This window comes from Mesoplodon mirus (assembly GCF_964341445.2).
Source record: "Mesoplodon mirus genome assembly, chromosome: X".
NCBI lineage: Eukaryota > Metazoa > Chordata > Mammalia > Artiodactyla > Ziphiidae > Mesoplodon > Mesoplodon mirus.
Genome location: NC_138981.1, coordinates 61,435,183 through 61,448,990, shown reverse-complemented (window position 1 = coordinate 61,448,990; position 13,808 = coordinate 61,435,183). Strand labels below are relative to the sequence as shown.

The following is a 13,808-nucleotide window of genomic DNA, read 5'->3' as shown; positions in this document are numbered from 1 at the left end:
ATACACATCAGTGTGTACATGTCAATCCCAATCGCCCAATTCAGCACACCACCATCCCCACCCCACCGCAGTTTTCCCCCCTTGGTGTCCATACGTTTGTTCTCTACATCTGTGTCTCAACTTCTGCCCTAAAAACCAGTTCATCTGTACCATATTTCTAGGTTCCACATACATGCGTTAATATACGATATTGTCTTTCTCTTTCTGACTTATTTCACTCTGTATCCATTCGTCTGTCGATGGGCATTTAGGTTGCTTCCATGACCTGGCTATTGTAAATAGTGCTGCAGTGAACATTGGGGTGCATGTGTCTTTTTTTTTTTTTTTTAGTTTCTGCTTTATATCAAAGTGAATCAGTCATACATATACATCTGTTCCCACATCCCTTCCCTCCTGCGTCTCCCTCCCTCCCACCCTCGCCATCCCACCCCTCCAGGCAGTCACAAAGCACCGAGCCGATCTCCCTGTGCTATGCAGCTGCTTCCCACTATCTATCTACCTTACGTTTGGTAGTGTATATATGTCCATGCCTCTCTTTCGCTTTGTCACAGCTTACCCTTCCCCCTCCCCATATCCTCAAGTCCATTCTCAAGTAGGTCTGTGTCTTTATTCCCGTTTTACCCCTAGGTTCTTCATGACATTTTTTTTCTTAAATTCCATATATATGTGTTAGCATACGGTATTTGTCTTTCTCTTTCTGACTTAGTTCACTCTGTATGACAGACTCTAGGTCTATCCACCTCATTACAAATAGCTCAGTTTCGTTTCTTTTTATGGCTGAGTAATATTCCATTGTATATATGTGCCGCATCTTCTTTATCCATTCATCCGATGATGGACACTTAGGTTGTTTCCATCTCCGGGCTATTGTGAATAGAGCTGCTATGAACATTTTGGTACATGTCTCTTTTTGAATTAGTATGTGTCTTTTTGAATTATGGTTTTCTCTGGGTATATGCCCAGTAGTGGGATTGCTGGATCATATGGTAATTCTATTTTTAATTTTTTAAGGAACCTCCATACTGTTCTCCATAGTGGCTGTATCAATTTACATTCCCACCAACAGTGCAAGAGTGTTCCCTTTTCTCCACACCCTCTCCAGCATTTGTTGTTTGTAGATTTTCTGATGATGCCCATTCTAACTGTTGTGAGATGATACCTCATTGTATTTTTGACTTGCATTCCTCTAATAATTAGTGATGTTGAGCAGCTTTTCATGTGCTTCTTGGCCATTTGTATGTCTTCTTTGGAGAATGTCTATTTAGGTCTTCTGCCCATTTTTGGATTGGGTTGTTTGTTTCTGTAATATTGAGCTGTATGAGCTGTTCATATATTTTGGAGATTAATCCTTTGTCCGTTGTTTCATTTGCAAATATTTTCTCCCATTCTGAGGGTTGTCTTTTCGTCTTGTTTATGGTTTCCTTTGCTGTGCAAAAGGTTTGAAGTTTCATTAGGTCCCATTTGTTTATTTTTCTTTTTATTTCTATTACTCTAGGAGGTGTATCAAAAAAGATCTTGCTGTGATTTAGGTCAAAGTGTGTCCTTCCTATGTTTTCCTCTAATAGTTTTATACTGTCCAGTCTTACATTTAGGTCTCTAATCCATTTTGAGTTTATTTTTATATGGTGTTAGGGAGTGTTCTAATTTCATTCTTTTACATGTAGCTGTCCAGTTTTCGCAGCACCACTTATTGAAGAGACTGTCTTTTCTCCATTGTATATTATTGCCTCATTTGTCATAGGTTAGGTGACCATAGGTGGCTGGGTTTATCTCTGGGCTTTCTGTCCTGTTCCATTGATGTATATTTCTGTTTTTGTGCCAGTACCATACTGTCTCGATTACTGCAGCTTTGTAATATTGTCAGAAGTCACGGAGGCTGACTCCTCCAGCTCCGTTTTTTTTCCCTCAAGACTGCTTTGGCTATTCGGGGTCTTTGGGTCTCCATACAAATTTTAAGATTTTTTGTTCTAGTTCTGTAAAAAATGCCATTGGTAATTTGATAGAGATTGCATTGAATCTGTAGATTGCTTTGGGTAATATAGTCATTTTCACAATATTGATTCTTTCAATCGAAAAACATGGTGTATCTCTCCATCTATTTGTATCATCTTTAATTTCTTTCATCAGTGTCTTATAGTTTTCTGCATACAGATCTTTTGTCTCCCTAGGTAGGTTTATTCCTAGGTATTTTATCCTTTTTGTTGCAGTGGTAAATGGGAGTGTTTCCTTAATTTCTCTTTCAGATTTTTCATCATTAGCGTATAGGAATGCCAGAGATTTCTGTGCATTAATTTTGTATCCTGCAACTTTACCAAATTCATTGATCATCTCTAGTAGTTTTCTGGTGGCATCTTTAGGTTTCTCTATGTATAGTACCATGTCATCTGCAAACAGTGACAATTTTACTTCTTCTTTTCCAATTTGTATTCCTTTTATTTCTTTTTCTTCTCTGATTGCTGTGGCTAGGACTTCCAAAACTATGTTGAATAAGAGTGGTGAGAGTGGTCATCCTTGTCTTGTTCCTGATCCTAGAGGAAATGCTTTCACTTTTTCACCATTGAGAATGATGTTTGCTGTGGGTTTGTTGTATATGGCCTTTATTAAGTTGAGGTAGGTTCCCTTTATGCCCACTTTCTGGAGAGTTTTTGTCATGAACTGGTGTTGAATTTTGTGAAAAGCTTTGTCTGCATCTGTTGAGATAATCATATGGTTTTTATTCTTCAATTTGTTAATATGGTGTATCACATTGTTTGGTTTCGTATACTGAAGAATCCTTGCATCCCTGGGATAAACCTGACTTGATCATGGTGTATGATCCTTTTAATGTGTTGTTGGATTCTGTTTGCTAGTATTTTGTTGAGGGTTTTTGCTTGTATATTCATCAATGATATTCGTCTGTAATTTTCTTTTTCTGTAGTATTTTTGTCTGGTTTTCGTATCAGGGTGATGGTGGCCTCATAGAATGAGTTTGGGAGTGTTCCTTCCTCTGCAGTTTTTTGGAAGAGTTTGAGAAAGATGGGTGTTAGCTCTTCTCTAAATGTTTGATAGAATTCACCTGTGAAGCCTTCTGGTCCTGGACTTTTGTTTGTTGGAAGATTTTTAATTACAGTTTCAATTTCATTACTTGTGACTGGTCTGTTCATATTTTCTGTTTCTTCCTGGTTCAGTCTTGGAAGGTTATACCTTTGTGAGAATTTGTCCATTTCTTCCATGTTGTCCATTTTATTGGCATAGAGTTGCTTGTAATAGTCTCTTAGGATGCTTTGTATTTCTGCGTTGTCTGTTGTAACTTCTTTTTCATTTCTACTTTTATGGATTTGAGTCCTCTCCCTCTTTTTCTTGATGAGTCTGGCTAATGGTTTATCAATTTCATTTATCATCTCAAAGAACCAGCTTTTAGTTTTATTGGTCTTTGCTATTTTCATTTTTTCTGTTTCATTTATTTCTGCTCTGATCTTAATGATTTCTTTCCTTCTACTAACTTTGGACTTTGTTTGTTCTTCTTTCTCTAGTTCCTTTAGGTGTAAGGTTAGATTTTTTATTTGAGTTGTTTCTTGTTTCTTGTGATAGGCTTGTATAGCTATATCTTCCCTCTTAGAACTGCTTTTGGTGCACCCCAGAGATTTTGGATTGTCGTGTTTTCATTGTAATTTGTCTCTAGTTATTTTTTTATTTCCTCTTTGAGTTCTTTGGTGATCTCTTGTTTATTTAGTAATGTATTGTTTAGCTTCCATGTGTTTGTGTTTTTTACATTTTTCCCCCTCTAGTTGATTTCTAATCTCATAGTGTTGTGTTCAGAAAAGATGCTTGATATGATTTCAATTTTCTTTAGTTTACTGAGGCTTGATTTGTGACCCAAGGTGTGATCTGTCCTGGAGAATGTTCCATGTGCACTTCAGAGGAAAGTGTAATCTGCAGTTTTTGGATTGAATGTCCTATAAATATCAATTAAGTCTATCTGGTCTATTGTGTCATTTAAAGCTTGTGTTTCCTTATTAATTTTCTGTTTGGATGATCTGTCCATTGGTGTAAGTGAGGTGTTAAAGTACCCCACTATTATTTGTTACTATTGATTTCCTCTTTTATAGCTGTTAGCAGTTGCCTTATGTTTTGAAGTTCTCCTATGTTGGGTGCATATATGTTCATAATTGTTATATCTTCTGCTTGGATTGATCCCTTGATCATTATGTAGTGTCCTTTCTTGTCTCTTGTAATATTCTTTATTTTAAAGTCTATTTTATCTGATATGAGTATTGCTACTCCATCTTCCTTTTGATTTTCATTTGTATGGAATATATTTTTCCATCCCCTTACTTTCAATCTGTATGTGTTCCTAGGTCTGAAGTGGGTCTCTTGTAGACAACATATATATGGGTCTTGTCTTTGTATCTGTTCAGCGAGCCTGTGTCTTTTTGTTGGAGCATTTAATCCATTCACATTTAAGGTAATTATCGATATGTATGTTCCTATTACCATTTTCTTAATTGTTATGGGTTTTTTTCTGTAGGTCCTTTTTTTCTCTTGTGTTTCCCACTTGGAGAAGTTACTTTAGAATTTGTTGTATTGCTGGTTTGGTGGTGCTGAATTCTCTTAGCTTTTGCTTGTTTGTAAAGCTTTTGATTTCTCCTTTGAAACTGAATGTGATCCTTGCCAGGTAGAGGTAATCTTGGTTGTAGGTTCTTCCCTTTCATCACTTTAAGTATGTCATGCCACTCCTTTCTGGCTTGTAATGTTTCTGCTGAGAAATCAGCTGTTAACCTTATGGGAGTTCCCTTGTATGTTATTTATAGTTTTTCCCTTGTTGCTTTCAGTAGTTTTTCTTTGTTTTTAATTTTTGTCAGTTTGTTTACTATGTGTCACGGTGTGTTTCTCCTTGGGTTTATCCTGCCTGGGACTCTCCGTGCTTCCTGGACTTGGGTGGCTATTTGCCTTCCCATGTTAGGGAAGTTTTCAACTATACTCTCTTCATATATTTTCTCGGGTCCTTTCTCTCTCTCTTTTCCTTCTGGGACCCCTGTAATGTGAATGTTGTTGTGTTTAATGTTGTCCCCAAGGTCTCTTAGGCTGTCTTCATTTCTTTTCATTCTTTTTTCTTTATTCTGTTCTGCAGCAGTGAATTCCACCATTCTGTCTTCCAGGTCACTTATCTGTTTTTCTGCCTCAGTTATTCTGCTATTGATTCCTTTTAGTGTATTTTTCATTTCAGTTACTGTATTGTTTGTCTCTGTTTGTTTGTTGTTTAATTCTTCAAGGTGTTTGTTCTTTATTTCTTCCAGGTCTTTGTTAAACATTTCTTGCATCTTCTCGATCTTTGCCTCCATTCATTTTCTGGGGTCCTGGATCATCTTCACTATCATTATTCTGAATTCATTTTCTGGAAGGTTTCCTATCTCCACTTCATTTAGTTGTTTTTCTGGGGTTTTATCTTGTTCCTTCATCTGTTACAAAATCCTCTGCCTTTTCATTTTGTCTTTCTTTCTGTGAACCTGGTTTTTGTTCCACAGGCTGCAGGATTGTAGTTCTTCTTGCTTCTGCTGTCTGCCCTCTGGTGGATGAGGCTATCTAAGAGGCTTTTGCAAGCTTCCTGATGGGAGAGACTGCTGATGGGTAGAGCTGGTGTTGCTCTGGAGGGCAGAGCTCAGTAAAACTTTAATCTGCTTGTCTGCTGATGGGTGGTGCTAGGTTCCCTCCCTGTTTGTTGTCTGGCCTGAGGCGACGCAACACTGAAGGCTGCCTGGCTCTTTGGTGGGGCTAATGGCAGACTCTGGGAGGGCTCTCGCCAAGGAGTACTTCCCAGAACTTCTGCTGCCAGTGTCCTTGTCCCTGCGGTGAGCCACAGCCCCCACCCCCCGCCTCTGCAGGAAACCCTCCAACACTAGCAGGTATGTCTGGTTCAGTCTCCTATGGGGTCACTCCTCCTTCCCCTGCTTTCCAGTATGCACACTACTTTGTGTGTGCCCTCCGAGAGTGGAGTCTCTATTTCCCCCAGTCCTGTCAAAGTCCTGCAATCAAATCCCACTAGCCTTTAAAGTCTGATTCCCTAGGAATTCCTCCTGTTGCCAGACCTCCAGGTTGGGAAGCCTGACGTGGGGCTGAGAACCTTCACTCCAGTGGGTGGACTTCTGTGGTATAAGTGTTGTCCAGTTTGTGAGTCACCCACCCCGCAATTATGGGATTTGATTTTATTGTGATTGCGCCCCTCCTACCATCTCACTGTGGCTTCTACTTTGTCTTTGGATGTGGGTATCTTTTTTGGTGAGTTCCAGTGTCTTCCTGTCGATGATTGTTTAGCAGTAAGTTGTGATTCTGGTGCTCTCGCAAGAGGGAGTGAGTGCACGTCCTTCTACTCTACCATCTTGAACCAATCTCCTCCTTCTTTCTTATGGCTGAATGATATTCCATTATACACACATACACACACACACACACACACACACACATACACATACACACAGATGCAGGTGCGCACACACATACACCACATCTTCTTTATCCATTCACCTGTTGACGGACACTTAGATTGTTTCTGTACATTGTGAATGATGCTGCAGTAAACATAGGAGTGCATATATTTCTTTGATATCCTGTTTTTATTTCCTTTGGATATATACCCAAAAGTGAAATTGCTGGATCATATGGTAGTTCTAATTTAATTTTTTGAGTAACCTCCATACTTATTATTTTCCATAGTGGCTGAACCAACTTGCATTCCCTCCAACAGTGTACAGAGTTTGCTTTTATCCATGTCCTCACCCATAATTATATTTTTTATGATAACCATTCTGACAGATGTGCGGTGATATTGCATTGTGGTTTTGACTTGCATTTCCCTGTTGATTGGTGATGTTGAGCATCTTTTCATGTACCTGTTGGCCATTTGTATGTTCTCTTTGGAAAAAATGTCTATTCATTTCCTTTGTCCACTTTTTAATTGAATTATTTGGTTTTTTATTATTGAATTGTGTGAGTTCTTTATATATTTGGGATATAAACTTCTCATTATATATGTGGTTTGCAAATATTTTCTCCCATTCTCTAGGTTGCTTTTTCATCTTTTTGATTGTTTCTTTTGTTGTGAAGAAGCTTTCCATTTGTTTATTTATTTGTTTATAAATGTCTTTATTGGAGTATAATTGCTGTACAATGGTGTGTTAGTTTCTGCTTTATAACAAAGTGAATCAGCCATACATATACATATATCCCCATATCTCCTCCCTCTTGCATCTCCCTTCCACCCTCCCTATCACACCCCTCTAGGTGGTCACAAAGCACTGAGCTGATCTCCCTGTGTTCTGTGGCTGCTTCCCACTAGCTATCTATTTTACATTTGGTAGTATATATAAGTCCATGCCACTCTCTCATTTCGTCCCAGCTTACCCTTCCCCCTCCCTGTTTCATCAAGTCCCTTCTCTACGCAGAAGCTTTTTAGTTTGATGTAGTCCCCCTTATTGATTTTTGCTTTTGTGCTTATACCTTTGGTGTCATATCTAAAAAATCGTTTCCAAGACCAATGTGAAGGAGAAGTTTTGTGATATCCAGTCTTAATATTTAATCCATTTTGAGTTAATTTTTGTGTGTGGTGTAAGATAGGGGTCCAATTTTATTGTTCTGTGTGTGCTTATCCAGTTTTCCCAAAACTGTTGAAGAGACTATCATTTTCCCATTGAGTGTTCCTGGCTCCTTTATATAAATATTAATTGACTGTAAATGCAGGGGTTTATTTCTGGGCTGTCTATCCTGTTTCATTGGTCTATGTTTCTAGTTTTATGCCTGTATCATACTATTTTAATTACTATACCTTTGTAGTATATTTTGAAATCAGGAAGTGTGATGCCTTCAGCTTTGTTTTTCTTTCTTATAATAGCTTTGACTATTTAGGGTCTTTTGTGATTCCATACAAATTTTAGGATTTTTTTTTTATTTCTGTGAAAAATGCCATTGGAATTTTTATACAGATTGCATTGTATCTATAGATGACTTTGGGTAGTATAGACATTTTAACAATATTAATTCTTCTGATCCATGAGCATGGGGTTATCTTTCCATTTGTTTTTGTCTTAAATTTCTGTCATCAAAGTATTGTAGTTTTCATTGTACAGATCTTTCACCTCTTTGGTTAAATTTATTCTTAAGTATTTTATTGCTTTTGATGCTGTTGTGAATGGGATAGTTTTCTTTATTTCTTTTTTAGATGTTTTGTTGTTAGTGTACAGAAAACACAACTGATTTCTGTATGTCGATTTTATATCCTGTAACTTTACTGAATTTGTTGATTAGTTCCAACAGTTTTTTGGTTGAGTCTTTAGGGTTTTCTATATATGAGATCATATCATCTTCAAATAATGACAGTTTTACTTCTTCATTTCTGATTTGGATGCCTTTTATTTCTTTGTCTTGCCCAATTGCTTTAGCTAGGACTTCCAGTACTATGTTGAATAAGAGTGGTGAGAGTGGGCACCCTTGCCTTGCTTTAATCTTACAGGAAAACTTTCAACTTTTCACCACTGAGTAGAATGTTAGCTGTGGGTTTGTTGTATATGGCCTTTATTATGTTGAGGTATGTTCCTTCTATACCGAATTTGTTGAGGGTTTTTAATCATGAAAATATGACTGCAGCCTCCATCTCAAGTGTCTCTGGGACAATATGGGAGACCAAAAAAACCCTCAGAGGCCCCTGGGAATAAAGAATGTTATTGTATTTTCTGTTCTGCTGAACATATTTAGAATGGTATCATTTTCATTGATATGATACCAGGGTAGAGGGAGAAGAAATATATGCATTTATAATGCTAAAGTTGTACTTTCCTTCTTTGTTCCTCAAAGGCAGCCCTGGAGGCATTAGATGAACTGGACCTGTTTGGTGTGAAAGGTGGTCCCCAGTCAGTTATCCATGTCCTAGCTGATGAAGTACAACACTGCCAGGTAAGAGAATAATGGACAACGTTACAGAAAAATGTATTTTTACTCAGACTCAAATTTAGCATGAGCTTTAGAATAAGGAGAACTGAATGAGAGTACATAATCTGATTTATTACCATGTACCAAAAATGTCTTATCAAGCATCCTATAGAGATAAGCCTGATACAGCATGAGCTATAACGGAGATCATAGTCCTGTTCTCTCACCCAAGGTTATAAAGTGATCCTATCACAGTATATGGAATTCTCCACTATTATCGTATCAAGGGTATATGGGCTCTGCTCCTGAGTATCTCCTTTTCTAAATATCCCAAGAGAACAAGAGGTGATCAATTTTGAGTGTTCTTCTTGATAGTGGCTCTGAAACTTTCTCTTGTCCCCGGTTGGCCCTCGGGTTAGATGTTTGGAGATTAGACTGTTTAAGTGGTAAATGCATATCTTCAGTTTTGTTTAGGATTACTCTCTGTATTGAAAGAGTAAGGTTCTTGTCATTGACAAGATGGCCTTTCTTGTCTTCTTCAAACCTTGATTAGACACCCATCGTGTTCTATTGAATACAATCTCACCTTCTAATTTTAAAAATGCAAAATTTTCCATGGAAAAGATAAATTTCAGGGATATAGGAGCTAAGCCTTCCACATCTTGCTTCCCAGCAGCTACATTTTATCTTTATGCTTAGATAGTTGCTAATGGAGCAACAGCATTATGGGTGGGATAATGATAGAGTATTCTTTAGCCATTAGCAGCTGCTTAAGAATCAGGATTAGGAGGCACTGAGAGCAGGATTAAGACAAGGGATGATTTATAGAAGTAGTCTTCTAAGCTTTCACTATCAAATCATTTTTAGATTTTCAACTGAATGATCCTCTTCAACATACATCTTTTGAAACTAAAGCTAATAATTTTGTAATCCTGAGTTATTTACTAATGTGCCACATTTGACTTCCTTTCTTTTAGTCTATCCTTAATTCGATACTCCCCCGGGCTTCAACATCCAAAGAGGTTGATGCTAGTCTACTTTCAGTTATTTCCTTCCCAGCCTTTGCAGTAGAGGATAATCAGTTGGTGGAGCTCACAAAACAGGAAATCATCACTAAGCTTCAGGTATGTCCATATGTGCCTTTCTTTTCTTTAAGCTCTAACTTTAAGGCTAAATTAGTATCTTTGTGAGTCTTGAATATGACCTATGTTGGTGATTTAACCAAGTGATCAGGATTAACATCACCAGTAATAAGATGTACTGACATCATGTACACCCTGATACAGTGCACTGAGAAGCGCACAGCACCTCCGTGATGTCCTTCCCAAGAATGCGGTACCTCAATCTAATCATGAGAAAACATCAGACAAAACCAAATCGAGAGGCATTCTACAAAGTAACTGACAAACACTGCAAAAATGTCAAGATGATGAAAAACAGGGAAGGACTGAGGAGCCATCAGAGATTAGAAGAGACTAAGGAGACATGCCAGCTAAATGCAGTGGTATCCTAAATGGATACTGGAACAGAAAAAAAGCATTAGTGAAAAAACTGGTGAAATCCAAATAAGTTCTATACTTTGGTTAATAGTGTTGTACCAAGGTTAATTTTTTTGTTTTGGTAAATTTTCTGTGGTTATTTAAGATGTTAATATTAGGGGACAGTGGTTGAAGGATATACAGGGACTCTGTACTGTTTTGGGAACTCTTCTGTAAGTCTCAGATTATCTCAAATTTTTTAAACTGTGTTTTCTTTTATTAAAAAAACTGTGGTCTCTTATGAATTGTGTGAGCAGGACTGCATAGCTTAGTAATTGGGCTGTCACAGACTTATCCTATGGTGGCAAGCCATGGAGAAGATAAAATAAAAACACTGCTTTAGGGAAGAGCCTGCAACTTAGCTCTCGCTTGAAATCACATTGCTGAAATCACTTTCTGCTGCTGGACTGATATCAAGGTTTTTTTATTATTTTTTAAGTATCATGTCTCTATTGATGATAGGTTGGCACATGTAGCTGTTGCAAAGGATACATTTCTGATTAATTATATTGCTGTACCAATGTTCATTCTTCTGGCTTGTTTCCTCTGCATTCCCAGGGTCGTTATGGTTGCTGTCGCTTTCTACGAGATGGATATAAAACTCCTAAAGAGGTAGGTTTGTTTTCCCCAAAATGAGTCCAAGGTAGAATGGTCACTATTGCAGCCTCATTCAGAGAAAATACTTACCTCATTGATGGTACTTCAAATAATCACTAAATAGGATAACAATAACTGATGTTTGCTACCTTTGTTAGGATTAGTTGCCAGATTTTGCTTGTGAGCCCTTCTGGATTAAATAAAATAGAGGAAGGTGTAGTCCTTCCACCTCTTGAAGTTGGTTAGTTTCAGGAAAGAACTACTGATGGATGCTTAAATCAGTGGTTGAAAGTTTCGGCAGAAACAGATTATTTACATAGTCTCAAAATATTCCCCCCCAAATATTTAATTATTACAAAGGGAAAAATGTTTTTGTCCGTAGATCCTTTTGGATCCCTTCCACCTTTTGCAGTTGGTTAGTTCTAAACAGTACTTGATCTTGAAAAGTTAACTTCCTTTTGTTCCACTTGTCAAAAGTTCTCCTTGGAAATATCAATGGAGAAAATTTAGTATTATTAAAAGGGAATGAATGGTTGGTAACCACTTTCATTGACAATGTAAATATCGTTTAAGGCTCAGGTTTGCTGGTTCAGAGCCATTATAATTTTTTTTTTAATTACCGAGCTCAAACTCTTCTGGTTTACTTCCCGTCTTCCATTTTATCCTTTAAGCCTTTTGACGTTTGCCCCTACCAATCTATTAAAATTGTGCTCTGAAATATCATCATAATCTCCTAAGTAAGCAATCCAGTAGCCTTTTCTCAGTCCTTATTCTCCTTGACTTCTCTGTAGTACATCACCATTACCTACCCCTACATTTTCTTGAAATTCTTTTCCTATTTTAACTTCCACAACTCTACACCATCTTAATTTTTCTCCTCTTTCTGTCCTCCCTCACCAAACTCAGTGTTTACCAAGATTCTGTTCTTGGGCTGCTTGTTCATTATATATAGGTACTACATCCATAATTTGTGATTCGTGTGTCACCTCTATAAGGATGATTCCCAAACCCTCATCTCTTGCTGTCCTTCTGAACATTTCTATTTGTATGTTCTGCTGCTACCTCAAACTTAACAAGTACAAAACAAAACTCAGGCTTATTACAAATTAGTCTCACTTCCTCATACACTTGCCTGTAGTATCATTATTATCCCAGTTCTGCTAGTTAGAATCACATGACAAAAGTACTTGCTAAAGGAGGGGAGTGTGTATGTGCTCTGCCTTCTCTGAAACAAACTATCGGTGGTGAAAGGCTGTGTTGTAATACCTCTGAACTAAAGATATAGTCTGACCTTGGAGTGATAAGACAGACTTTGTTTATTGTGTTTTTACCAGGATCCCAATCGTCTGTACTATGAACCAGCTGAGCTGAAGTTATTTGAAAACATTGAGTGTGAATGGCCATTGTTCTGGACATACTTTATCCTTGATGGGGTATTTAGTGGGAATGCAGAACAGGTAATGCACTGGGGAAAGAGCTTTTTAGCAGATTGTTATTATGTCTTCCTCTTTCAGTTAATGACTGTGCTGACCCTGTGTCCAAATGGAAGTCTTCCCTAATAGGGAGGAGACAGAGTTGTCTTCTAGAGACTAGTAGTTGAGGGCACATGTTAAGAGTTAGAAGACCTGGATATTGCTATCACTCAGACTTGACTTTTAATAAATATAGAAAGCAGAATAGCAAGTCCTGTATACTTGCCTTGGTCATCAGAGGTACTTGAATTTACCTCCTGACTTTGTTTGTCTTTTTTTTTTAATAAATGTTGGAAATGATATTCTGACTTCAGCAAAAACAAACAAAAAACAAAAACAACAACCCACTTATAACCTGTCCTCACCCCCCAAAATACAGTCATCATTGCTTTTTGAGCTACATGAATAAAGTAGTTTAGAAACCATTGTTGGAAAACAGTGAGACTGGACAATTTAATAAAATTAGTTTAGTGTCAGGCATTCTGCAAACTGGCTATGTTCTAAACTTGGACATAAATCCAACACATTTGGAAGTCATTTATACTTGGCTACATAAATACAGTTTTGTGTAATTTGAATACTTTGGCCAATAGTAATCTGTAACTGCCAATATGAGTTTAAATAATAGGGTTACACCAAAGTTCCAGGGGCACAAAGTGCTGTTTTACTCTAAGCTTTATATAGAGTATCCTTATTTGAGCAAGAAATAAGATAAGCAAAAATAGAGATACCTGCCCTATTTTGAGCACCCTATTTTTTTTAAACCAAACTTTTAAAAAATATTTATTATTTATTTATTTATTCATTTTGGCTGCTCTGGGTCTTAGTTGCGGCATGCAGGATCTTCATTGCGGCACGTTTAGTTGGTGGCATGCGGGCTTCTTAGTTGCGGCATGTGGGCTTCGGCATGCAGATTCTTGGTTGCATTATGCGTGTGGGATCTAGTTCCCCGAACAGAGATCGAACCTGGGGCCTCTGCATTGGGAGCACAGAGTCTTACCCACTGGACCACCAGGGAAGTCCCTTGACCACCCTATTTTGATTTTACCATTTTTCTCAGTCCTTCTCAAATTCCACAAAATTGTTTCTCAAAAACTGTGCTTGCTCAAAGAAAGATTTATTTATTAAATGTGCCAGCTAAGTACAAAGCATATTCAGGTGTTTTGAACTCTCAGGGGAAAAAAAGGAGCTGGAAGGCCTGGATTCTTTTTTATTCTTTTTTTTTTTCCTGGCTTTGCTGCTGACCACTGAGTAGTCCAAGTACTGTCATTGACTTCTTCAGTTTCTCTGTACAGGCATACCT

General features: G+C 37.7%; 1 protein-coding gene across 3 annotated transcripts in view; it reads left to right on the top strand.

Moving 5' to 3' along the window:
* Positions 1-13,808, top strand: part of PHKA1 (phosphorylase kinase regulatory subunit alpha 1) — a 131,896-nt gene that overhangs the window by 28,872 nt on the left and 89,216 nt on the right. For all 3 annotated transcript variants that reach the window (XM_082609490.1, XM_082609489.1, XM_082609488.1), the window contains 4 exons: positions 8,824-8,922; positions 9,876-10,022; positions 10,995-11,048; positions 12,368-12,490. In XM_082609490.1, the coding sequence (XP_082465616.1) occupies positions 8,824-8,922; positions 9,876-10,022; positions 10,995-11,048; positions 12,368-12,490 (423 nt within the window). The remainder of the gene's footprint in view (positions 1-8,823; positions 8,923-9,875; positions 10,023-10,994; positions 11,049-12,367; positions 12,491-13,808) is intronic.